Source organism: Fundulus heteroclitus, chromosome 7 (genome assembly GCF_011125445.2).
Source record: "Fundulus heteroclitus isolate FHET01 chromosome 7, MU-UCD_Fhet_4.1, whole genome shotgun sequence".
NCBI classification, from domain to species: Eukaryota; Metazoa; Chordata; class Actinopteri; order Cyprinodontiformes; family Fundulidae; genus Fundulus; species Fundulus heteroclitus.
In genome coordinates this window covers 27,977,882-28,002,914 of record NC_046367.1, presented here as the reverse complement: position 1 = coordinate 28,002,914, position 25,033 = coordinate 27,977,882, and the positions used below count along the sequence as shown (strand labels likewise).

At 37.5% G+C, this 25,033-nt stretch overlaps 1 protein-coding gene across 4 annotated transcripts in view; it reads right to left on the bottom strand.

Annotated features, from left to right (window-relative positions):
• The window catches only part of LOC105934182 (potassium voltage-gated channel subfamily H member 7), a 53,133-nt gene extending 30,432 nt beyond the window's left edge, over positions 1-22,701 (bottom strand). Inside the window, exons 1-3 of one of the 4 annotated variants that reach the window (XM_036139406.1) lie at positions 21,919-22,701; positions 21,497-21,727; positions 558-713 (exon numbers count right to left, since the gene is read on the bottom strand). In XM_036139406.1, the coding sequence (XP_035995299.1) occupies positions 558-713; positions 21,497-21,727; positions 21,919-21,994 (463 nt within the window). In that variant the 5' untranslated portion in view covers positions 21,995-22,701. The remainder of the gene's footprint in view (positions 1-557; positions 714-21,496; positions 21,728-21,918) is intronic. The other 3 variants (XM_036139407.1, XM_021322328.2, XM_012874064.3) reach the window with 3 other exon arrangements.
• Between the last annotated feature and the right edge of the window lie 2,332 nt (positions 22,702-25,033).

The window sequence follows — 25,033 nt, the reverse complement described above, 5'->3', positions numbered from 1 at the left end:
CAACACCTCATCTTATACTTGTGCTTAATTGTGCTACATTAGTTAAATCACTTACATTTGTGTAAACATAATTAAGGAATTTCGTCTAATCAGCACTGAAGGCAGCCCATCTTCTAAGATGTTTGAGAACAATGGATATAGGGATAGAGCCCCATGTTTAAATGACAGGATTGCCTTCATTTTCAGTTGTAAAGAAACTCCACTTAGCAAGGACTCTAAAGTTGGTGTGTATTTGTTTTGGAAGCGATATGATCTCATTGAATACTCAAATATATATATATATATATATATATATATATATATATATATATATATATATATATATATATATATATATATATAAGCTCCAAGTCTGAAAAAAATATCTAAACATTTTGTAATGCAGATTTTTTTGTAGCTTGACTGAAAAGCTTGTTATGGAGCAAGTTATTGAAACAGAGTAAAAAAAAAAAAATCAGGTTGGCACACAGACCTCTTACAAGGCAGTGATAATATGGAAAGATATGGTGCTATTTATAGAATTTCAGTAATATACTCCTGGTATATCTGATACTCACTTTGATCTGACTTTGTAGGGGATGCAGGGCTTATGTTCTCTGTGGAGTGGTCGCTTCCCTCATCCACAACGTATTCAAAATTCAAAATAAACATCATCACCAAGCCTTCTTCATTCTTCACTGGGATTACGTGAGTGGTACACTGAAAGTCAGACCCTGAAAGAGAACGAAAACGTCAGTGTCAAAAAACAGAAATGTTCTGTTTGTTTCACTCCACAGATTTTTTAAATAATGTATAAACGGTGATACTTGGTACAATTTCATTGTGTAATGTGAAAGTTGCACAAAATCAATAATGACTGATTGATTTGATAACTTAACGGTGTCCCGAAGGTATGTTTAAAATTAAAATTGGGATCAGGTGTTTTAGCCAAGTTGCTTGATACAACATGGAACATGAGTTTGGTTCCACTTTACTCTCAATAAAGACATTTAAGTACAATATAAAAAAATAAATGAATGTAAGTATTATTCTTATAACTATGAAAATATACATTTTGGAAAACATTGTTGGTGCAAACAAGCATGGCAATAATGGTATTAGTGTCCAGGGTGTGTGGAGTCTGCAGAGATGTTAGCTACCCTTTTTCTGACCATAGACAAGTAAGTAAGTCCTGGATGGAGGAAAGGTCACTGCTGATGATCCTCAATCTAGACCTACTTTTTCGTAATAGTCTAGTTTTAGTCTAGTTTGTTTTGTGGATAAGCCAAACCACACAGTAATGAACAAACACAGGGAAGAATGAAAAATAGCAAAGTAGAAGATGGCCAACAGCTCCTGTGGAGGTTGTAATTCTTGAAGGAAGTACAGTCTCTCCTGGACCATCTCAGGTACTGGGAAAGGGTGAAGTGATCCACAGGAGACACGGTGTTAAGGATGGTGAGGGGAGGCAGTGTGTGTGTGTGTGTGTGTGTGTGTGTGGGGGGGGGGGGGGGGTCTTCAGAAGTCCACTCTCATTTGCATTATCCTGGCCAAGTTAAGCTCCAAGTGGTTCTGACCACACCAGTGGACCTGTCAATCCAGGGTCTGCTGAGGTGCAGTCACTAGTGCACAGAGAGAAGAGGAGTGTGGAACACACCCCTGGGGGGGTGTTCGCTAGATTCAAGTATATATGGAGTCCAGGTCATAATATAGCAGGGGCTTGGTTTAGATGGATGTATTTAATGAATGGCCCTGTTAAAGTTGATTTTAGGAGAACAGAAACTGAAGAATCAAATTGTGTTGGATATTTGGATTTGAACCCTTTGGGCACAACACAACAGTGAAACTTTCTACTAGCTGAGTACTAAGCTGCATCACAATTGCCACTGTACAAGACAGCTAAGCTGACATAACGGATAGGGACCAGCAGGACAAAGCCAGTCTGACGGTGTATTAACTCATAAATCACAAAGATTTTTACCACATTATGTTCATCATCAATTCAAATGAAAATAAGATATGTTTTTAGAAGATATATAGAAATAACAGCATGTATCCTATTGGTATGGGCAGTAAAGACAATCCAAATGGAAAAGTTTGAGGGTCTGTCTGTCTTTCTGTCATGGTTGCTGTCTTGCTCATTTATAGAGAGGACACACATTACCAGTGTTCCCTATAATCTCCTCGGGGCTCACAGACACCCTGCCAGCAGCATTCATTAGCAGTAGACTTGGTGTCTGACTAAATATAACGAGCTTGCTCTGCCTCAACATGCCAGAAATGTGTTGGAAGGGTTCCTGCATCCAAACGAACCAAAGTAATGATGCATTGTCAATTTTGAAACACCCTAATATGATTTTGATGCAACAGAAAACACATAACTTCAATGAATGATGAAGAACAGATGTTATTCAATGTTTTGAGTGTATAGCGTGAGCTGAACTGATCACAATAAATAGTTCAACATATAGCAGCATATATATGGTGTGAGGATAATAGGAGCAGCAGGTGTGGACTACATCTAGGGTAACAGCCTAACAACACACAGCTGTGTGTTCTTCACTAGATGATCCCCTTTTCATAAAGAAATGTATTTTTCTTAATAAAAAATTCTAATCTTCCAGGTAAAATGTAATATCCCTTCTCTGAAACTAACAATGGATCTAAAGCACAAGAAGGTATTCTTGTTCTCGCAAACATTTAATGACCGTTTAATTCTAGCAAGTGGAGAAAATACTAGAAATCTATACAACACGGTTATTTGCTGAGAACATGATCGTTAACTTTGCAATCAAACTACTCAATGTGTTGACTCTTACTTCCAGGAACTCTATTTTTGTGTGAGACTCTTCACTGCTGGGCACGTTTATTTTAAAGATCTAGGCAGTATAGAACTGCCTTTCTCACAGAGCAGGAGTAAATAGCTGTTGCAAAACAGGGACTAAGGGTTAGAGAAGAAATATATTGACAAAGATATTTACCCTGGGCTGCTCAGTATAACAGAGTGTTTTGCAAAAGTGCAAATGCATCAAACTTTTTCATGTTTTGTCATTTAACTGCCACAAACCTTAATGTATTCTCGAGGGATTTCTTGTGTTATACCAGCACAAATAATGCCATTACATGGTGTTATTTAAAAGTATGCCGTGTAATCATTTTCACCCACCCATACTTTGTTGAGCCGTCAGCTTTTACAGCTAAACATCCTTTATGTGTTTCTACAGCTTTCCACATCTAAATGTGAAAAGTTATACTTGCTCCATTTATAATATGAATTCATAACTGGGCCGAGAGCATCTGTGAAAAATCATTTTCAAGTCATGCCAAAAATGATAAATTTGATTTTGATCTAGAGACCATTCTAAAACATGAACATGTTTGATACTAACTATTCCACTTTGGCTCTGGCTGTATTCTTAAGGTTGTTGACTTAATAGAAGGTGAACCTCCACTCTAGTCCCAAGCCTTCTGAAGCCTCTAAAATATTTTCTTTGATCCTCGTCCACTAGTTAGCTAATTCAACCTCTACATTTCCAGGTTGAATTAAGCCTTAATTATTAAGGTATCCCCATATCATGATGCTGCCACCTTGTTTCAATTTAGGTGTGGCATCACCAAACAACATCACCAAATATTTACATGTACTACTATTACCACCACCACTACTACTTTATAAAACAACAGCAGCTGCCACAAAGTGTTGTACAGACAAGAATCAATAAACATTTAAAATGGAGGAAAAAAGGATTACAATAGAAATATAAAAAGGAATATGAGCAAAAGTCTCAACATGTGTAAAAAGCAAGCAATAAAAATGTGTCTTGAGGTATTGCTTAATTCAATTTAATTTATTTTATTGATTTTCTCTGCTTTAACCTTTCTTCTAATTTCCCTTACTTTTTACGATACTGTACCTTTGATGATGCTGTATGTTCTTGGGTGTTTTCTTGAGTTCTTCACAGAACTGCTGCATTAATACTGAGATTGTTAACATACATCTTTACTCCAAATATTGATCAGATGACTTCTGTAGGCGATTGGTTGCAGTGCATTTTATTTCTGGGCTAAATACAAATGCACAGCACACATTTCTGGAATTTTTTTTAGTAAATACAGTTGTGTTAGTTTATTACAAAAAATACTAGTAAAATACAAAGTTTTTGGCTGCGGGGAGATAAAATGCAAAACAATGTATGCAAGGCACTGTAAATAATAACACGTAACAAGTGTGACCTTTTTCATGACAGCTGCGATGGGGAGGTTTGTAAATGTGCGGCCTTGTTAAAAAAAAAACAAAAAAAAAAAACATCTCCAACTGTTTTATGGCGATTGCAACACAAGTCTGAAGATAGAGGATTGGTGAAAATAGTTTTAAATAGAAAAATGAAATCTCAGACCTCAGCATTTCTGCGGGAAAAAGTGCAGGTGACCCATTTTTTCTGAATTTTACTACACTGTCAGGGATTTTTTTTTAAGCCGTTTTCTATTTTTGTCAGTACAAAATAGCTGTATTGGAGCTTGATACGAACTGCAACCACGAAAAATACCTTGCACAAGGATCTGGGAGCTGTTGAACTAGAGATATAGCTGTCGAGTGCAATTTTCCCCATAGGTATTCAGACTAATGATTCAGCTAATGATATATAGACTACTAATAATATATGTCAAAGGCTCAAGGGTTTTCATGAAAAATATTGAAATGCAAGGAAGTAAATTGTTGGTTACATAACATTTTATAGTAAAACCATTTCATGATTTGTATCTGGTTTAGAAAAATAATTCATAATCAACTAACATTCAGATAGGTGTATACATAAACAAAGAGCTGTCAAACCTAAAAGGATGAGTTCAGCACGAAGGTTTTTGGGTTGAGCCTTACCTCAACAGATGGGGAGACAATAGTCATGCTTAAAGGCTAAGCTGTCGGGGTCCTTTTCTCATCCGGTCTCCTGCTGAATGTCACCTCTAGCAAAACAGATCTGAAGAAAAGTGTCTAACTATGACGTTGCAAGAGCAGTAAGTGTGAATTGTAAGTTGAAGATCAAAATTTAGTTTTCACAACTTACCAGGTTACTCTGCAAGAGATTTGTATTACAGAGTAAAGAACAGAAAAGTAGGAAATGGGTAATTTTACCCACTATATGGGAAAATAATATAATTGTAACCCTTGCTGAATCCCATTTTACACTCTGTGCAACAGTTCATTTTTGGTATTCGGAAGAAGAAATAGAAAACACTCAATATTACAAATATATTACAATTACAACTATAACTGACATACTTTGTTTTGTGTGATTTCATTGTTTCTCATACTAGCAAAATAGAAGGGAAAAATTAATCAATTAAATTAATAAAAGGTTGACATACATAACTATAATTATAATCAGTCTAATACAGTTAATAAGGTCACTTAAAGTCTGCTATTTCGGAACACCTACAGTGCATTTTTGATGTTAGTTTACACTGTTAAATTTTTTTTTGGAAGAGTATTGGAGAGTATTTCTCAGCAGATTATTACGACAATTTCCTGAAATAATTTACACTTAATTGCCCTTAAGTGTAAACGTAAATACACTTTACAACCGCAATATTGCTCATGAAACTGCATTCAATATTCTTATTCTCAATATTATATATATACATATATATATATATATATATATATATATATATATATATATATATATATATATATATATATATATATATATATATATATATATATATATATATATATTCTCTCTCTCTCTCTCTCTCTCTCTCTATATATATATATATATATATATATATATATATATATATATATATATATATATATATATATATATATATATATATATAATGTTTTACATAACATGGGATAGGTTTTAAATAGTCTCCACATGATCAGCCTCTCCAGACTTTCTAAGTTTTTACTTGGTAAACCAAAACAAGGAAAACAAGGACACCCCTTCACCTGGCTTAGATGGATGGCAACATATTTTCTGCAACACATTTCTTATGGGGACAATGCCTGACAAGGTTTTAACTGATGCTGTCATTGTGCCCTTTCTATTCCTCTGTTTAACCTTCATGGACCTTGACAGTGATAAACTTGCTTTAGTTAACATCGCACACAGTTCCCCGATCTCTTTGGTTTATTCTCCTTGTCCCACTCTCTTAAATGTTTATTATCTTTGGGATGAAATCAATCCATGTCCTTCCATTGTAAAGCTAAGAGCACTATGCTTGAGTAAAACACTGCTGGCAGAGGTTAGGGGAAGGACTTTTGATGCATCTATATGCACCGCTCCAAAAGGTTCTGTTCAGGTCTATTTCTTTATAGATTTAGGGACGTTACTTTTACAATCCAAAATGACTGTGTCACAAAACACAACTACACTCATAAATACTGTCTGGCATCTAGATGATTGAAAAAATTAATGAAATATTTGTGTAGGGGTACAATATCTCCGAAGAGTACACCCCCTACTTTTTTTTAATAAATATTTTATCATGTTTTCATGGGACAACACTTAAGACATAATGAAATAATGCAATCAGTGTACAACTTGTTTCTTGTCCCTTCAAAAATAATTCAACACATAGCTAATAATGTCTAAACCACTGGCAACAAAAGTTAGTATACCCCTAAGTTAAAATGTCCAAATTGTGCCCAAAGTGTAAATTTTTTGTGTGGCCACCATTATTTTCTTTAACTGCCTTAACTTCTTGCACTTGCCCACCTTCCATTTAAGGATGTCCCACATATTCTCAACATGGGTAATTTTCAACAAAAGTGAGTATGTCCCTAAAATGATGCCAAATTAACTCCCCCAGTTTTGTCAGGTTCTGGCCTGGCTGTCTGTGTATCCACCAAGTCATTAGGATCATTAGCTACACCAGCGCTCCTCTATAATGGCACTATCTGCTTCATTCTGTTCACCTGTTCTGCTTCCTTCACATACTGGGCTTCCACAGTCAGCCAGTGCCAGATTATTAAAATCCTATTTGTAAGCAGATGAGCAGCATTCTTCTTTGCCTGTTTGTCAAATCTCCAACCAGATTCTCATTTTTGGATTTCCCATTTCTCGCCTTGCCCTCGGATACCTCTGTTGACTTCAGTCATTCTGGACACAACCTGGACTGTTTTTTTGATGACCACATATCTTGCCAAGCCCTTGGGATCTGTTTCCAATCACCCACACCAGAGTTGCTGGTGAGTGTCTGCTCAGATCCATCTGTAACTTCTAGGATCAGGGCTGTTTTCCTTATTTTAAAAATTACCTTTTTAAAGGTCAGGCTGAATTTTGGGTTCTCTGTCTGTTCTGGCAAATAGTGTGTCGTGTGACTCGTTTTTGTCACAAGGTCTCAGGTGTGAATAGGGAGTAGGTGTGTTAATGTTAGTATTATCACTCTCCTACTCTCTCTTACTGGTTACTGGAAGTTCAACATTGCTCCTCATAGCAAAGAGGAGCAATGTCTTTGTCCCCTCTGGGGACCTGAAAAAAATAATTGTTGATTCTTGATTCCATAGGAAGATCGGTAACAACCTGAACCTGACTTGCAGCACGGTGGCCAAAACCATACATTGGTTTAACAGGACATGTTCCAGTAAACAGACCTTGCCATGGTCAACCAAAGAAGCTGAGCACAAAAGCTCAGTGACATCGCCTTTTGAAAATAGACGTATAAGTCTTGCCATTGCTGCATAGATTGAAGGGGTGGGGGTTCAGCCAGTCAGTCTTTAGACCTAACAATGCACACTGCGTCAAATTGATCTGCATGGCTGTCATCCCAGAAGAAGCCTTTTCTAAAGATGATGCACAGAAAAGCTCACAAACACTTTGCTGTGGACAAGCAGACCAATGGCATGGATTACTGGAACCATGTCCTGTGGCCGTATGACACCAAGACAAACTTATTTGATTTAGAGAATGTCAAGTGTGTGTCACAGCAACCAAGTGAAGAGTACAAAGACAAGATTGTCTTGCTTTGGTTGGTTTGGACTGTGGGGAACAACAGTTCATTATTGGAACAATGAATGCCAACTTGTACGGTGACATACTGAAGCAGAGTATGACCCCTTCTTTTAGGTCATGGTGTTCCAACATGATATCCAACACCAAACACACCTTCAAGTTCCCAAACACACCTCCATGACATCCAGTACTTTGCTAAAGAAACTGAGGGTGATGGTGCTGGACTGACCAAGCATGTTTCCAGATCCAAACCCTGTGGAGCATCTCAGACTTCCTCAATCGGTAGGTGGAGGAGTGCAAGGTCTCTGACATCCACCAGTTCTGTGATATGTTCATGGAGGAGTGGAATAGGATTCCTGAGTCAATCTTTGAAGCTCTAGTGATATCATTGCCCACAAGAGTAAAGGCAGGGCAGAAAATTAACGATGGCCACACACACAATATTGACATTTTGTGCACAAATTGGAGATTTTCACATAGTATTCTCTTTTTTTGGTTGCCACTAGTTTAGACATTAATGGCTGTATTCTTTCTACTGTATATTGTATGAAAGTCTAACTCAAAATTTTAAATGTATTTTTATAAAAAGCCAATGAAATCCCCACAACAAATTCCTAACATTCAAAAGCATAACAAATCAAAACATAAGAGGCTTCAGGTGTGGCCTCTTAAACAACTATGGACTTCTGTGAGCCAAAGTTTAGTTGGTTTCAATAAATTCAAAATGTAATCAATAACAGAAAAATGCAGAGCAAAGTCTGAGAAATCTTGATAAACCGAGAAGTCAGACGTAGCTTGATCACTAAAAACATTCCTAGGTGCCACTGACTAGCTGATTTATTCACTACAGTAAGTCTGTAAAGTATATTAAGTAAAATCCAAAAATTAGTTTTTGACATTGACCCTGAATGTCAAAAACAAATGTAATTTTGAAGTATTTCACAGCAGTAAGTTATTTGACTTTTATAAGGTTAGCCTGTGTAAACAAACATAAAAAAATGCTAATTGTTTAAGTTGTCAATAAAACGTTTTCCCTTTATCATAATCTCATAGGAATCTCTAATCGAAACACTGAGTAACAAAATATTTTTACCATTCACTATTTGGTGCAATATAACTAATAAGTGATTAAATATGAAACCATGATTGATCTTATGGTTTAAACACACAAAAATATGCAATATTAGTTTGATATAACTTAACAGAAAAATTGCACTTGTGTCATCTGATCCATGTCATCACTCACTACAGGAATAGAATTAAAGCGAGACACGTCATGCTTTGTGTCAGCTGTAGTTTAATTGTTCATGTTCACTCTGTGCTTGTATTTCAAGCCTTTCACACATTCCAACAATGTTAGAAAAGTGAAACTTCACCACTTCCAAAAAAAATTGCCATTCCAAAAAAAAAACTTAATAAATCAGCATGTGATGAAACATTTTAGAGTATATCTTATCCAGTTATTTTGTTGTATATGCCTCAATAATGTATGATTGTTGATGGATTTTGTCTTTACTTTAATTTTTGCAATTTGTATTAGGATCAGGTCCCAGGTAGGCATTATGGCTGTGCATGGTCCTGCTAAAAAGCACATTTGAATATTAATTAAAAGTATATTGTGTTAAAAGCAGTTTTACTCTAAAATACATCTATTTTTTTTTGCTTCTTTTTAAAAGTATTCCCACCCATTGAATTATTTCTCATTGTTGTCACATTTCAGCCACAAACCTCCAAGTATTTTTTTGGATTGTGTGCAACAGATCTATTGATGTACAGTTTTTTGATAGATAAAAATCTAACAAATAAGGCACATGTCACATTAGAAGGCTCTTTTGCAGAACCCAAGTTGCAGGCAGGAGCTTGGAGATGACAGTTGGTGAGAGGGTTATTATAAATGAACCAAATAAAATGGTGGGACACAGCACAAAAGCATGGAGCAGGAAACTGGTAAAGAGAAACAAACTGGAAGCATCACCATAGAGGAGCTTAAATAATTAGGGGCACAGGTGAGTGGCATAGTGCTAAACGAGGAGACACAGGTGAAAAGGATGATGTTAATGACTTTGTGGCTCTGGGTGAGAGTGAACGACAACAGATAAACTACAAGAAAATAAGGAAACCGAGGCTATAAATAAAACAAAATCACCTAACATCCACAGATCATAACAGCGTGCATATGTTTTAAACTCGCTTTACCCTGATATTGATAAACACAATCTAAGGCAAACCACTGCTTTCAGAAGTCACCTACTTACTGAATCAAGGCTAGTTTTGTGTAATTTAAACCTCAGATAAATTCAACGGATCTTTTCAGGCCTCAGAGGTTTGGTAGAGAACATTAGTGAACACATAGCTTGTTGAAGACCAATGAACACAGCAAGCAGATCCTGGATCAAGTTGTGGAGAAGCTGAAAGTAAGGATAAATTGTAAAACAATATTAAATATTGAGCAAAATTTTAAAATGACGCAAGAAAGAAAATCAGAATAAGTGTGTTTCCATCTTTTAGTTTTGCGCGAATTAACCAGGCTGCAAGTTCACGTTATGCATGGCCGTAATAAACAGGAAGTAGAGATTGCAAATTAGCATGGACCACCCGTCTAAAAAAAGGAGGGAGGTTTTCAGAAACGTTTTACTATCAAGCAAATTCTAATTTCGATGTGATGTCAAGTAGTATTGCTGATGTTACATGCAGTCCAGAGATGTAGAAAAAGAAATGCAATTCTATGCGCATTATGGGAATATCCGGGAGGATGCCGACAGCAGAAACAGCTGATCAGTCATGTGAGGTAAATATTGGCTACATCAGAACTTGTTCGGCAAACGTGTTTCCATCTCCCGCTTCGTGCATCAACTCTTTTTTGCAAAAACCAAAAAAAAAACCTCCTCAAGCAAGCGTAAAAATGATTTTTGCAAAACTGAGGATATCATTCCAAATTTTGCAGTTTCCATCAGCCTTCACTAATGTACAGAAGCAATACTAATGCGATACTTCAAGAAGCGTGTAAAAAAACATGGCTAGTTAGACCATAAATTTGGCCTGAATGCAATCCGCTTATGTGGCACAAAAGTAACACTGTACACCTTCCTGAACACACAGTATCCACAATAAAAACATGTTGTGGTGGCAGCATCATGCAGTCGAGTGGCTTTCCTTCAGCAGAAAGAGGAAAGCTGGTCTGAGTTGAGTGGAAGAGCAAATAAAGCTACATACTGAAATAACCCTGTGAGAGGCTGCAAAAGACTTGAGTTTCCTCTTCCAGTACACTTAAAACACAGGCAGTGCTACAAGGCACTGGTTTAGATTATAGAATGTTTAAGTGTTGTGAGACCTAAAGTCCAGAAAAAAAACTGTGGGAAGCCCCAAAAGCTATACAAATTAAATTCCAACAAAATACACTAAAGATTCAAACTGCAGCACAAAATGTGAAGGCAGTCAAGGGGTGTGGATACTCTTGCAAGGTGCTGTGATTGGTTAGATGTTTGTGGACTAAATTACTCTAGTGAGTTCTGACTATCTTGAAATGTATTTTTATTGTCTTTGAAATAAAATTAAGCTCAGAGGCATAGAAAGGATCCACTATCTTTGCAATCATCCAAAAAAAGAAAGATATTATTAATTTTCTAATAATGCATTTTACATTTATACTGTGAGAAAGTTGTATTGTTTTTTATTTTTTTGTAAATCTGAATTCCTTTTGAAGAAAATCACTAAGAAAGAAAGAGAACAATGGTACCCTCCTAAACATAAAAGTCTGATTTGATTTCTCAATTAATTCTGGTTTTTAACCTTATTAGCTGGATCATTTAAGCTTTAATATTTTCCTTTCAACCAGCACTTGATTGGGTTAGGCTACAAAACTGGCTTTGTTCTTGCAAATAAAACGTTTGGTCAGGGCTGCGTGACAGTATGGTACCTTGAAAAAATTCTCCAAACTTTTTATAGAAAAGCCAGATGACTCAACCTAGTAATAAAAGTAATAGTTTGACCAAACCTCCTGCTGCACAGCAGTTACAACTTATGCTTATCTCAAGCATTTATTTGAGAGACTAAGCTCACGACACAACTTGTTTTTTTTTTCAGCGGGTGTTGTACTCCGCAGAAAGCCTTTTCTAACTGGTGAATGAGTCAGGATTTTCTACACTTTATTTGCTAAGTAAGGCACAAGTGTTGTATAAATAGTAAATGTGCAGTTATGTGGGCTGTAGTAGTTATTTTGGAATACTCCCTGTAACCTCTTTATTCTCATTTTACACGATTAACCTCTGCCCTTGTGAATTTATTCATTAGAGATACAGCGCTGCTACTTCTCAAGATAACTCATTCTTTAGGTTTCAAGCTGTTCAATCATTCTGATCTTTGCCAAAACTCTCCACAGGAAACAATAGCTGTAGCCGTGGTCACAGCTGCTAGATGTGGTTAACATCCTTGACGATGCACTTTGCCTCGATGAACGAGTGAATGGCCATTCAGTCCCTGACATTTATAGCGTTTTCTTGTGGGCCAAGAAATGTCATTTACACCTGTGTGAATGAAGGGATGACATTATTAAGACTAGCTCCCTTTTCGTGATGGAAATTTCATTACTCTAAGATTACATTTCCATCATCAATTATTAAAACGTTGCTGCTTAATTAAACCATCATCTAAATGGTTTTACAAAGACAATTCAAAGGTCACAGGCATTTGTGGCAAAAAAAGGAAGACATCTTAAAGACACAAATATAATTTATTTTATTAAAGCAATAACGGTAAACAGATTTGTATTAAATCTAACTTAAAATGTTCATCTTTCATTTTCCTTTTTACCCTTAATTGTCCTATTATTGCTGAACACTGACTTTTAGTGTTTATGCATGCTCCTCTCCAAGCACTATTGCTGCAGCCCTACAACTACTGCTCAGCTACAAGCCTTATCTAATGAAATCTGACATGTTTCTGTTTAAGGGCTATTCTACTTTGGCCAATACACAACATTAGGGGCATAGTCAGTCAAGAGTAGGGCATGTAGGGAGAGGCCATGCAAACTCACCCTTTGTTTAATGTCCTCGGGGCTTGTGGCAATATCTCACCACAATGAGACTGCTGTTAGCCACTCAGTCTGGCCTAATTTCATCCTCAATCAGCATCTTCAGAGCCGTCAGGGATAAGTTGAAGCACCGGCTATAGCAGTGATTCGCTTGTGTTTACCTTTGCCAGTTCATGATACGCTAATTTATCATCTTTAATGTGGTTTAATTTGGCTGAAATTTAGCAGACTGGAACAGGCTGAAACACTCATGCAGTAACTGGTTAGAAACACACGAATGCAACAGCATGGCTGCACAATATATTGAAAATGTATTGCCAATATAGGGTTAATTTGGTTGGAAGTCCTCACCTTCACCCAAGTCTATAGCTCACTCCACAGATTCTCAGATTTAAGTCAGATCTCTTGCTGAGTAATTACAAATATTAATATTATTTCAAACCTATATGTTTTTTTGGGCTTAACTATAAATTAGTTTAATTATTCTAGATTTAAATAAAATTATGAAATGAATTTGAAAATTCCTATTCCTTAAACAATGAAATAGTAATTTACTGAAGCTTCTAATGGCTCGCACACTTCAGCAATGTGAAATTCTCCTTTTTGTGCTTTTTACAAATGGAACCAATTAATCCTAAATTGTGCTTTATGTGATTTTTTATTTTTACTTGTGTTAAATAATTATATTCAAGTTTACCCTAAAAATTATGTTTCAAACTACAAATGGGAAGCTTTAACTTAATTCTTGTATGACAATATTTTTCTACAGTGCTTACTTTTGTCTGTTATTATCTACTGGGTTCCCCAAATGTTCTCACACTAATGATTTACTACTGGTGGGGGGTTTGTTTGATGCTAATGTTGCTAAAAAATTATGCTAATTGCAGCTATACAGAGCTTTGCAGTAGAGCATTTTCGGTAGACAAGAAAATATGGTTGCATTCTAATATGGAAACAAGGGGTTCCTACACACTTAATGATAATTTCTAACTGTATCTCTTAACTTCAGCAAACAATATTTCATAACATTTGTCCCAACAAAAGCGAATATTAGCTTACCTGCGAATGTTAGCATACCTACTAATGCACTGTGTTAAGTATGGAAAAAAAGATCAAACAAGCCTGTGATATCAGGGCATAAGCATAATACTGCTATACATGTTTTACACTTCATCCCATTGCAGACAGAACCTACAAAACAAAGGTACATCAAAACCGACATGCATACTTCGCATCCATGACACTACTTGATATTTAAACAAAATGTGCTTAACTTCTCCATATTTTGACTCATACAAAATGTCTTTTTTATATATGCCAGCATACATGGCAGGATATGACAGATTGTAACATCAGCCAAATGCCGTAGTAATGAGATAAAGCCATAGCAGATTCTCATCACTCGTCTATGGACCTCATTGTGCTCCATAGATGTATTTATATGTTGTAAAAAAAAAAAGAGGTCTTTCTCATCTTCTTGTGTTGTCATGTGCCAAAGCTGTTCTCACATCCCGAAGAATAATTATCTTGATCTAGTACCGCCACTAATGAAGCTGACATTTATATAGGCTGTCAGACATGAGCCTCAATTACAGCTTGTATCCAAACTTTTCATAGCACTTAATTCAATACATAATTTGATACATCTGCTTGGGGAGCTTATATATGATGAATACTGGAGTCCAAGACAGCAGTGAAGGCTGAGCGTCATGAAAAATGGATGAGCTCTTTCAGAGTCTAGGCACCCAAGTGTCCTACAACGCACCTTGTGCACTGGAGGCACTCTGTGTCCCGTGTCCCCTCCCTCCCCTGCCACCGAAGCCTCGGCGGGGTGCACGTGGCCCTTCAGTCCCCTTGGTGGGGAGTCACCTATGAAACACTGCACCCACGCACGCCACATGTCCCAGATCATTCAGCGTGCTTAGCTAAGCTGCTGCTGTTATGTAGCCATTATCCATTTAACTTCTCCCGGCTCCACGGTGTCAGCTTCCTTTTGTTAAGACTCATTCAGGTACAAAGTATTATTACACCCTCTGGAATAGGATAGCTTTACAAAGTCCTCAAGGGAAAGCGTTTTCTCTCATTGACTATGTATCCATGTACGAGGAAAACGGCATGTGGGGTATCTCTCACAACCCGTCTTGTTTTTTTTTTCCCAGAAAGGGAAACTCACAAATTAAAATTAAATGACCCTGTGCAGGAAGTCCTTGCATAGCTTCTGCAGATTCTATTGTTCCATTACCTTTAATTTCTAAGCAGCGTGCATATAAGCAGCTTAACTTGTTGCCTTTTCGGGGAAAAAAAAAAAAAACAACACAAAAGCTTTGCTGCTCCTGATGTCACCCAGATATATCAGTCCAAACGTTTTTTTTAAAGACTTCTCATTTTATATAAAAGAGATAAAAACAACCAAGAGTAAAGGATTTCAAAGTTATAACTTAAATCATACTCCATGCTAAAATAGAGTAAATTTCACATTTAAAAAAAGGGAATCAGTAAGGCAGCAAACTTGTCTGAGCTGAGGCAAGTTTTTTTTTTTTTTTTTTTTTTTTAAATACAGTGAAGAAAATGAAAGGTTTTAATGCAAAGGATTATGGATGATTTGCATTAGAACTAATACTTGAAATACAGTGACAAAGAGAGGTATCAAATGCACTTTTTATCCATCACCTTCGATTTACAGACGCTCCTAAATCAATGGGTCTATTGCTCTCAAGGATGGCATGAATCTTTCATGTCCCTATAGCGCTGGGAACGCACGAACCGGGTCCTCCATGCCAGTTTAATGCATTTACTCTGTAAGCCGCTCATTCCCAGTCACTGCACTGTCAGCCCTGACATCTTTATTCATGAGCTCACTGTAAATTCCTCTGAGGAGTATTAGGAGTTGTGTCTTGAAGCTGTGATGCACACCGGGGAGGATTGTCAAGAGACTGAAGGCAATGATAATGTCAGAGGGGTTTGCCGCTCTCATCTTCTGCTTTTTCAGGATTCTGGTCGCGAGATGCTTTTCAAAATAATGCACAGAGCTGGCACGAATGATGGGAGGATGGAAAGTATGCAAAGTTGCTTAAAAATACTCTTCCATATAATGAATGTGCTTCGTGTGTGCTAACGAAAAGAGATTTAGGCTGTGGCATGTGTAAGGAGCCTGCGGTGTTGAAGCTACCTCCCAGTTTGTTCAAGAGGGGAGAAAAAAAGGAAGAAAAGTTGAGGCTGATGGCTGCGGATGGTAGATTAAACATGTATCTGCAGTCCAGAATGTAGTCAAGCTCCCAATTAATTATTAACAACCCGGCTCCTTATGATTAAATAAAATATTACTTCTTTACTTCCGTTTGAACTCCTTAAAATCGACACTGCTGTTTGTGCATGCATCTGAAGCCATCTCAGAGTTATGACTAACAGTATAATGAAAAGAAATAGCCTATCGTGGCTGAAAATGAAAATTAAACATGTTAACTTATCATGTGCTGGGGTAAAAACGGGGCGACCTCAGATTGCCTGCGCGACGCCAAGCCCTGCTGGCCATAAAAAGCTCCGGAGAAAGCCCAGTAGGAGGTGGTCAATCTGGGGATTTATGCCACTGAGTGGTGACATTGTATTAATTCTCTCTGATCTAGGACTGCTCTCTCTCTCTCTCTCTCTCTCTCTCTCTCTCTCTCTCTCTCTGCAGTGCATCATTCACAACAGGCTCGTGATTGCATAGATGTAAACAACAAATGGCAGTTTAGCATCATACATTTGGTGTCTAGAGTGTATTTGTCCACTTTAAAATGTTGGCTGCACTTAAATGCTTCAGATAATAAAACTTTTTTTTTAGCTGATAAATAAAGCTAGAGTTAATACAGTGTGAAAAAGAGTAAATGTAAACTATGCTGTTGGAGTTATTTTGGTAGAGAAGATTTACTGCTTTTCAATGTTTTCTCTATTTGTGGATAATGGCTCTCCCTGTGGTTCGCTGGAGTTGCCGTGCTTTAGAAATTGCTTTGTAACCCTTCCCAGAATGATAGATCTTAGTTACTTTATTTCTCGTTTGCTCCTGGCAGTTGTCAAATGTGCTTTCAAAATCCTTGAGAAGTCTTCTTCCACAAATAAACTAAAATAAAAACTTAAAAAAAAAAATCATCTTGTTTATGTGTACAATAGGTTTTGATAAAAGATGGTACCGAAACTCCCAACTCACCCTTCATCTTCAAGGCTGCTTTTCAAAAAAAAAAAAAAATGTTTTTTTCTAAAAAGTCGACATAGATTTTGCTTACGCATTTTAGCATCAGTAAATTAACAAGCTTTAACACGTGACGAGTAGAAGAAGATATCCGGGGCCGACTGGAGGTAGAGGTTGCTTAGCCTGGTTGAGCAGCCATGGCTAGGGGCTAGCAGCTGGGTCTCAGCAGCAATACGGTAGGGGCCAGAGTGGCACATCTAAAGTGCCCCATTTACTGAATGAAGAATAGGTACAGAGTTAAGCCCTTAAAAGACAGAGGTAGACTTGTTACTGTTAGGGAATACAAACAATTGATTCAAATAATATGATTAGGCAGCTCAGTTTAGTGTTATTTAGATGAAGGGATGACATGGTTTACAAAAAAAATATGTTAACTTTCACCTTGAATATGTTTTCGAAATGCTTCACCAAACCCCTCTGACTTTACAGTACTATGCAGTGGGTGGCTACCCTGAGCCTCTTTTTGCTCCTTTTAAGTTTATGTGAAAGTGTGATGCACATTATGTGGATTAAAACTCAATTTAGACAGATAAAAAAAACACAAAGCCGGGTATGGCTGAGTGGTATATTTCTTAATTAGCCCTCAGTGGCACTCATTGTCAAACGCACAGCAACACTTGCTTTTGCAGACCAGAACTGCTGCTGCCAAATGGCCGCCCATATAGAAGGAAGGATGATGTCACCGCGGCTACGCCCATCTGTTTTGTGTAATCTGTCACTTTCATCACTGTTTCCCACAGTCCATCAAGTCTTAAATCCTGTTCAGCATATATGACCTCACAAAACCTCTGTTCTAATCTTCTCTGCCATGATGTGAATGAAAGGCAAAGCAAGATGAGGGACTGTTTGATGGAGACGTACGGGGAAATCAGCTGGTGACCTGATCAGCTAGTCTTCAAATTGACTGGCCCTGAAAGGTGGCCCAGTCAGACAGAAACATCAAATATTTATGTTTTTCCAATCAGTGAACGCGCCAGAAATAGGCACATTCAGGTTGCGCCAACTAGAACGACGTTTAGTGTGAAAGTTCTTACTTAGAAAGCCCAAAGTTGATTCAAGCAGTTACCTGGAAGCTGGAAGGTAATGCAGCAAAGATGCTCTGTTTTGACCCTTTGAGCCTCCCACTTCTATCATTCATGAAACTTGACCATTTCTGAAACACGGGCAGTATTTTAGAAATCTACCCATTAATGTAAGGATCTGATTCCTATAGGGAAAACACATGGAGACTAACACATTTAGTCATGCTAACCATACCAGACACGATGCTCATTGATATAAAACTCTGAAAACTGTTCAAAAGTTAATCTCCAAATCATTTTACTTTTATTTTGAAATAGTAAAACCCTTTCCCACAGTGGCTTCTCACTCACACACTGGACTGACATGATCACAACTCCTAAGATAAGTAAATTATTGGCCGCTTGTGGAAGGGAGGTTAGGTGGAAATATTTTGAACTCTATTTTATGCATCTTGAAGAGAAATCAGAGTTTGCTAAAATCAGTATCAGAAAGTTAAAGCTAAAAAACAAACAAACACAACGATCATAAATCAGCCAGTGCTCTCTGATCTATTTAATTTACTTGCTTCCTTAATCTTATGTACTAAGTTAAACAAATGACAGACTTAGATGCATAATACTTATATTTGTACAACCACAGTAAAATGACTACTTTTCAGAAAGCAGTGCCTGATGTAATCAATAAATTGATGACAAAAAATAGTAATTATTATTTTCTACAAGTTCATAATGTTGTATGTAAGGATATTTATAGAGCCCTCTGTGTGTTTCAGGATGCATGAAAGCCACACTTTTGTTTTTATGCTGGACATTGCCTTCAAAGTAAACCTATAGGCTGGGGCTACAGCTGACTGCCCTCACTGTTTTCTTCCGTCTGGGGTAATGTGGGCTGTGCTTCGTGTAACTGACTCTGGTAAGTTTGTAACCAACTGACATGAAAGATCATGAATGGGATATGGAGAGGAGCAGCAGAAGGGCATCTGCATGTGAGAAATAAAATGCATCTGCATGTATTTAAGCCACACTCAGTGACAGTCTGGATATGTAAGATGTGGCTGCCTGCCCAGGGCGAGCCAATTTAAGTGGTGTCACGATGCGTGAGGTGTGGAAATCCATCGGTTGGGTGTGTGTAATGTTTATTTACATGTCCGGTTAAGGATGAGCAGGTGATCCCTGTGTTGAGCAGGCCCTCTTGATTTCTGCACAATATAGGCTTCTATGCTTTCCTTAGGACTGCCCAGATTTTTATCCTATTTTTCCTTTGTTCTACAAACCTGGTTACCCATATTTTGAATTGTATTTTGAATTGTATTCCAAAGGAGAAGACAAAAGCTGGCATACGTGAAAATTACTGAGAAGACGGTAAGTGAAGGCTTGCATATTAGTGGCTATGTTTTCGAGCCCATGTGGGGGAAGCACAAATTGATGTGTTGCCATCTACCTTTAGGCAGGACATTTTGAGGAACTGTATGTTCCCAAAGAGTCATTAAATGGCATCGCATTCTCACAGAATGATAACTCTGAATTAAAACACTGGTTTGGTTGTATCACAGTTTAAACACAGACATTTAAAAGCATGTTCATTTAAAACAGAAACTGATGTTAAAATAACACTAATTATTAAAGTTAAAATCATGTTTTCTAAATAATTTTAAAATTTTATGGGGGGTTTTCGGCATAGACCTAACTAGAAATTAAGAAATACATGCTCCCTAAATTCAGTAGTGGTTTTCAAGTTCCTGCTTGAGGAACACATTGTATCTTTTTGCCATCAGAAAATGATCCACATATGATTTTGTCAGTAAATCATATAAAATCCCAAAAGGTAATTACCTATACATGTTAGGTGGAGGGCAACTCCCGCAAAAAATATTTCACCAAAGCAGGTTGTAGATGTATTGCCTAATTTGCACCAATTTTCTTAATATCTTTAAAAAAAACCCATTTAAGGTATAAACAGTGCCCAGGTGGTTCGTCTACACGGTTTATATTTGGTAAACCATTGTGTGTTCCATACTAGTAACACAATTATGAGTACAGGTCCACATTGTACACTTCTAGGCTGAATAAAATTCATATGGGGTTCATATACACATGTTGGCTGGGAGTCAACTGTTTTAACAGACATGTTGCTCATTGCTTGTCACTTGTAATTTTCTCAGAGAGTGTTGCCTTAACACTATTCTGATGCTATAAGCAAATGTCAAAAACTGGCTGTGTTTTAGAAATTGAATTGTTTATCAGATGATTAGGCAAGATATGTTATTACAACATTATTGGCTTAATACTATTTGGAAAAGACATTATTGTCAGATTCCATTCAGCGAATACATCATCCAATGTACTCAAGTCTAAATAAAGTAAAACAAGCTATCTTTACTGCTCTCATTTTGGTTTTTAACAAAGAAATATGCACTGACCCATCTGTGATACATATACCGTAAATACACGTTCACCACAAGTTTTCTTTAAAACGTTGAATATTATTTTAAGTTATTTATTTGTTGTGCAACTCTATCAGAGATTCAATAAGAAAATATAGTCCTTTTTATTGTACTTTACATCCTGTGAAGAAAAATTTGGACTCCATAACATCTTCCTTGTTTGGCAGAGTTTTGGACTAAAACTGGCACTGGACACCTCCACAGGAAGAGTAAAGGCATATGGGACCATAAGTATGAGTCTCAATATAGCAGTTTGTTTTTATTTACTAGAAAACTATCAACTTTTTCAAAGAGATACAGGTCTCAGAATGTATATATAAAAAATATACATTTTGGGGTACAGTGAGGGGTGGATTACTTTATTTTTCACCAAATGACAAAAGCTAATTGGGAACGGGAATATTTCCAAACAGCTGAATTTCGTTCTTGTAAGTCAGGGGAAAATGTAAGAGCTCTCTTTCAGCCAGCTGACTGCCAGTGTGCAGCAGTTACTGGAAAAGGTGCCATGCTGCTCTACTCAGTGCTTCAGCTGATCTCATTTTAATATCTCTGCAACACTGTTACCAACAGCCGCCCAGCACCCTGTGTACAATTAATGTTAAATTATGTGGACAATGACAAGTGGAAAATACAGAGTGTAGCTAGAAAGTCGTCCCCTCGTGAATTGTGTCAAAAGTAAAGTTAAATGCAACTTTGTTTAAGATATTTTACATCAAAGAAACGCCATACCAAAGCAGAAGGTATGAGGAGGAGCAGATAGAGGGCCTGGCCCAGTGCGCCATTCATGCAAGAACCGCCTCTGACCCCATCGCTGTGCCATGGCAGTTACTCACCATCCTTCCGGTAGTAGGTGATCTCCACCTTGCGCTCTTCGGAGCCAAGCACAGCCTGCGCCACCTGGCTGATCGCCTCCTTGTCGGTGAGCTCCCCGTGGAGAAAGTCGCAGGTGCAGGGCTTCTGCATGATGTCCGGTCTGGAGAAGCCCGTCATCTCACAGAAACCATCGTTGCAATATATGATCGCACAGTTCTCCACCCTGGCGTTGGCTATCACAAACCTGCGATCTGCGAGGAAGAGATAAATGAATCTTTATTTAAAAATAAAAGACTAAATAACTTGGTAGATATTTTTTTACATTGTTACAATAATAAATAACTATAGCAATTGTCTTTCATATTGTTTCTTAGTGTTGTTATGGAAAGGGAGAAAAATCTCACTTTTCCCCTATATCTGAAGATAAAAAAAAGATACTCACTCTGACCCTCAAATTTCCGAATGATTAATCCAAGGAACGTGTTTTGTGGCGCAACGTGACCCCTTCTTACAGGCATGTTTACGCGCTGATAATTCCGCGACCTCCAATAAAAAAGCGCCTTTACAAGTAAATCCTGAAGTTGCAGATGTGGCGTCTTTGTGATGGCTCTTCTTTCATCCTTAAACCCGCGGATAGGTGATACGTTTTTCCACTTTTTGTTATCAATTTTTGTGAGGGGCTGATTCTAAATGCACTTCTTCATCGAGGAGTTCTTTACCCTGCTTGTATGCCGGTGCGCGTGAATACCCCCTCGCCGAAACGCCGGACGGAATCGGGGAGGATAGCGGGACTGAGATCCGGTACGCAGACCATGTCGCGCTGAGGATGGGATGCGATCCTGACGTCCTCCGTCGCGGTGTGTTTGGCGCGTACAGTGGGCGCTGGATAATATGCCAGGAGGAGTGACGCTGCTCCCAGTGGGCTCAGGCTGCTCTGCCTCGGGTACTGTTTCACAACCTGCCGCAGCTGCACAAAATCGGAGGAAAGACTTCGCGCTATGTTGGAGAGTGAAACTGTGACAAACCTCGTTCCGAGTTTGTACTCATGAAACGAAGCATACTTCAGACATTAACATTTAATATTAACAAGCCCTGCTAAATGGTTAATGAGTACATAGCACACCGATGAATGTATCCCAGTTAACAGGAGCGCAATAGTTTCCGCGCGTAGGAGCATTATCTTCTAAAACATCACGTTTTTGCCAAAACAAATATATAAATAAATGAAAAAAATATTGCATAACCATAATCACACCGTGTCGTCAGAGAGCCAAAATGTGATAGATAGATAGATAGATAGATAGATAGATAGATAGATAGATAGATAGATAGACAGAAGAAAAGAAACAAGAAAAAAATATGAATAATGACAACAACAACAACAACAACAATAATAATAATAATAATAATAATAATAATAATAATAATAATAATAATAATAATCTCACATATGTCATATCTTACACACATCACAAACACAAATGCTCACACACAAACACACACTCATACCTAGGGCAATTTGGAGAGACCAATTTACTTAGCAGTCATATTTTTGGACCGTGGGAGGAACCCGGAGTACCCGGAGAGAACCTGCGCATTCAGAGGGACAGCATGCACACTCCATGCCAGGATTTGAGCCTTGCACCTTGTTGTTGCAAGCCAACAGTGCTGCTAACTGTACAGCCCCATAGCGAAACATTGTTTTCAAAGTCGTTTTACAATGAAAACCCTAGAAAGGCTGCATGTTCAGCCCCCTGGTGCAATAGGAATAATATCCAGAGCAGCAGCTTCAGAAGTGAATAAATAAACACATCACACAGGCTGACACACAAATAATCCACATGGTCGAAGGTCATACAGATTACTATTACATCAATGTGGCCAGCCCACTTCAATGTTTGATCAAGTCTGGATTTAATAAAGTCAATTGTGCAATTAGGATGATGTCTTGCTATATCCTTTTTGTAGTGCAAAACTTCTCAGGCATATGTAAGCAACCAACTTCTTTATACAATGTACCTGAAATGCTGCGACAGGAGACGTGGGAAATAGCAGAAAACAGAAATCTGCCACTGTACAACACCCTGAACACATCATGCTGTGGCAATGCTTTTCTTTTGCTAGAACAGGAAAGCTGGTCAAGATTGCATATTTCTTTTTCTGTCTCCCTTGGAAGAAAATCTTTCTGGTCAGGGAAAGCTGCTATCAAAACAAAAAGTTATAATGTCCATTTATCTATTAATAACATCAATAGCACAGAAGAAAAGACAAGTTAACCAAAACAAAAACATAAAAACGACCATCACATCAGCGTTCAGTCATCTTCAGTCAACACATTCTACTGAGTCATAACATTCCTATTCAAAACTATTCATCAACAGAACTTCAGAGGCCTCCTGTATTCCAGCTTTGTATTCAATCTCTCCTAGTCAATGGGAAGTTGGATAGAACTAAGTACAGGGCAGCCCTGAACGAAAACCTGTGCCACAAACGACATGAGACTTGATGCTGAGGTTCACCTACTAGCATAAACCAGAATTACAATAAAGTGGTTTAGATCAAAGCTTATTCATGTGTTAGACTGGACCAGTCAAAGTCAGAGGAAAAGACACTCTCCATTCAGTCTGACTCACCTTGAGCTATTTTTCAAAGAATTCCCAAAAATCGTATGCTTTATGAATATGAAAAACATATGAAAAGCTGTTAGAAAAGTACTCCCTAAAAGAAATCTCCAGTTGAAGCAAGTGACAATATATATAAGTGAATCATTTTATTCAACCATGGCATGCATGTGAATAAAAATTTTGAACAGCATAATTCCTTTACTCTTTACTTTACAGATGCACACAATTTTGTTGTAATTTATTATAAAATCGCAATAAAATTAAATGAGGTTCAAGGTTGTAAAATGATAAAATGTGAAAGAGATTTGGGGTATGAATACATTTCCAAGAGATTGTAAAAATGCAGTCTGGCCTTGTTTCTACAGTTCACCACCTTGCATATCTCATTAAACCCACATTTCAGAACGCAGCTGCGATAACCTCAGTTCATGGTTTCACCCCAGGTTACATGCTGGGCTGTTTCTTCATTGTTAGTCTCTGCTGGGATGGACATTTAGATTACCATGGATGAAGCTGGAGTAAGCAATTTCCTTGTTTCAACTGTGAAGGGACATATTATGGAGTGTTGCTTATCATCACTTCATGGCCAAGGAAGCAGTGGGTAATTTTTGAGCGTGCACAAGCTACCTCTTCACTGCATGTATAAAAAATTAATCTTGTTTATGCATGTTATGTAATCACAATATGAGACCACTTTTATTATCTGGAAGGCAAGATGATTGACTTTTACAATCACATATCTTGAAACTGGCTACTATGTAAGGTTTTCAGTCATTTGACTACCAATGGCCTAATGTTATTGCTGTCCATGGTGCTGAAAGGAACACATTAGGTAACAACAGGAAAATGAATACATATAATTATCACTATTAATATTATAACTATTATGTATACTAATATTGTTATTACAGATTAAGTTGGGTTTTCAGAAAG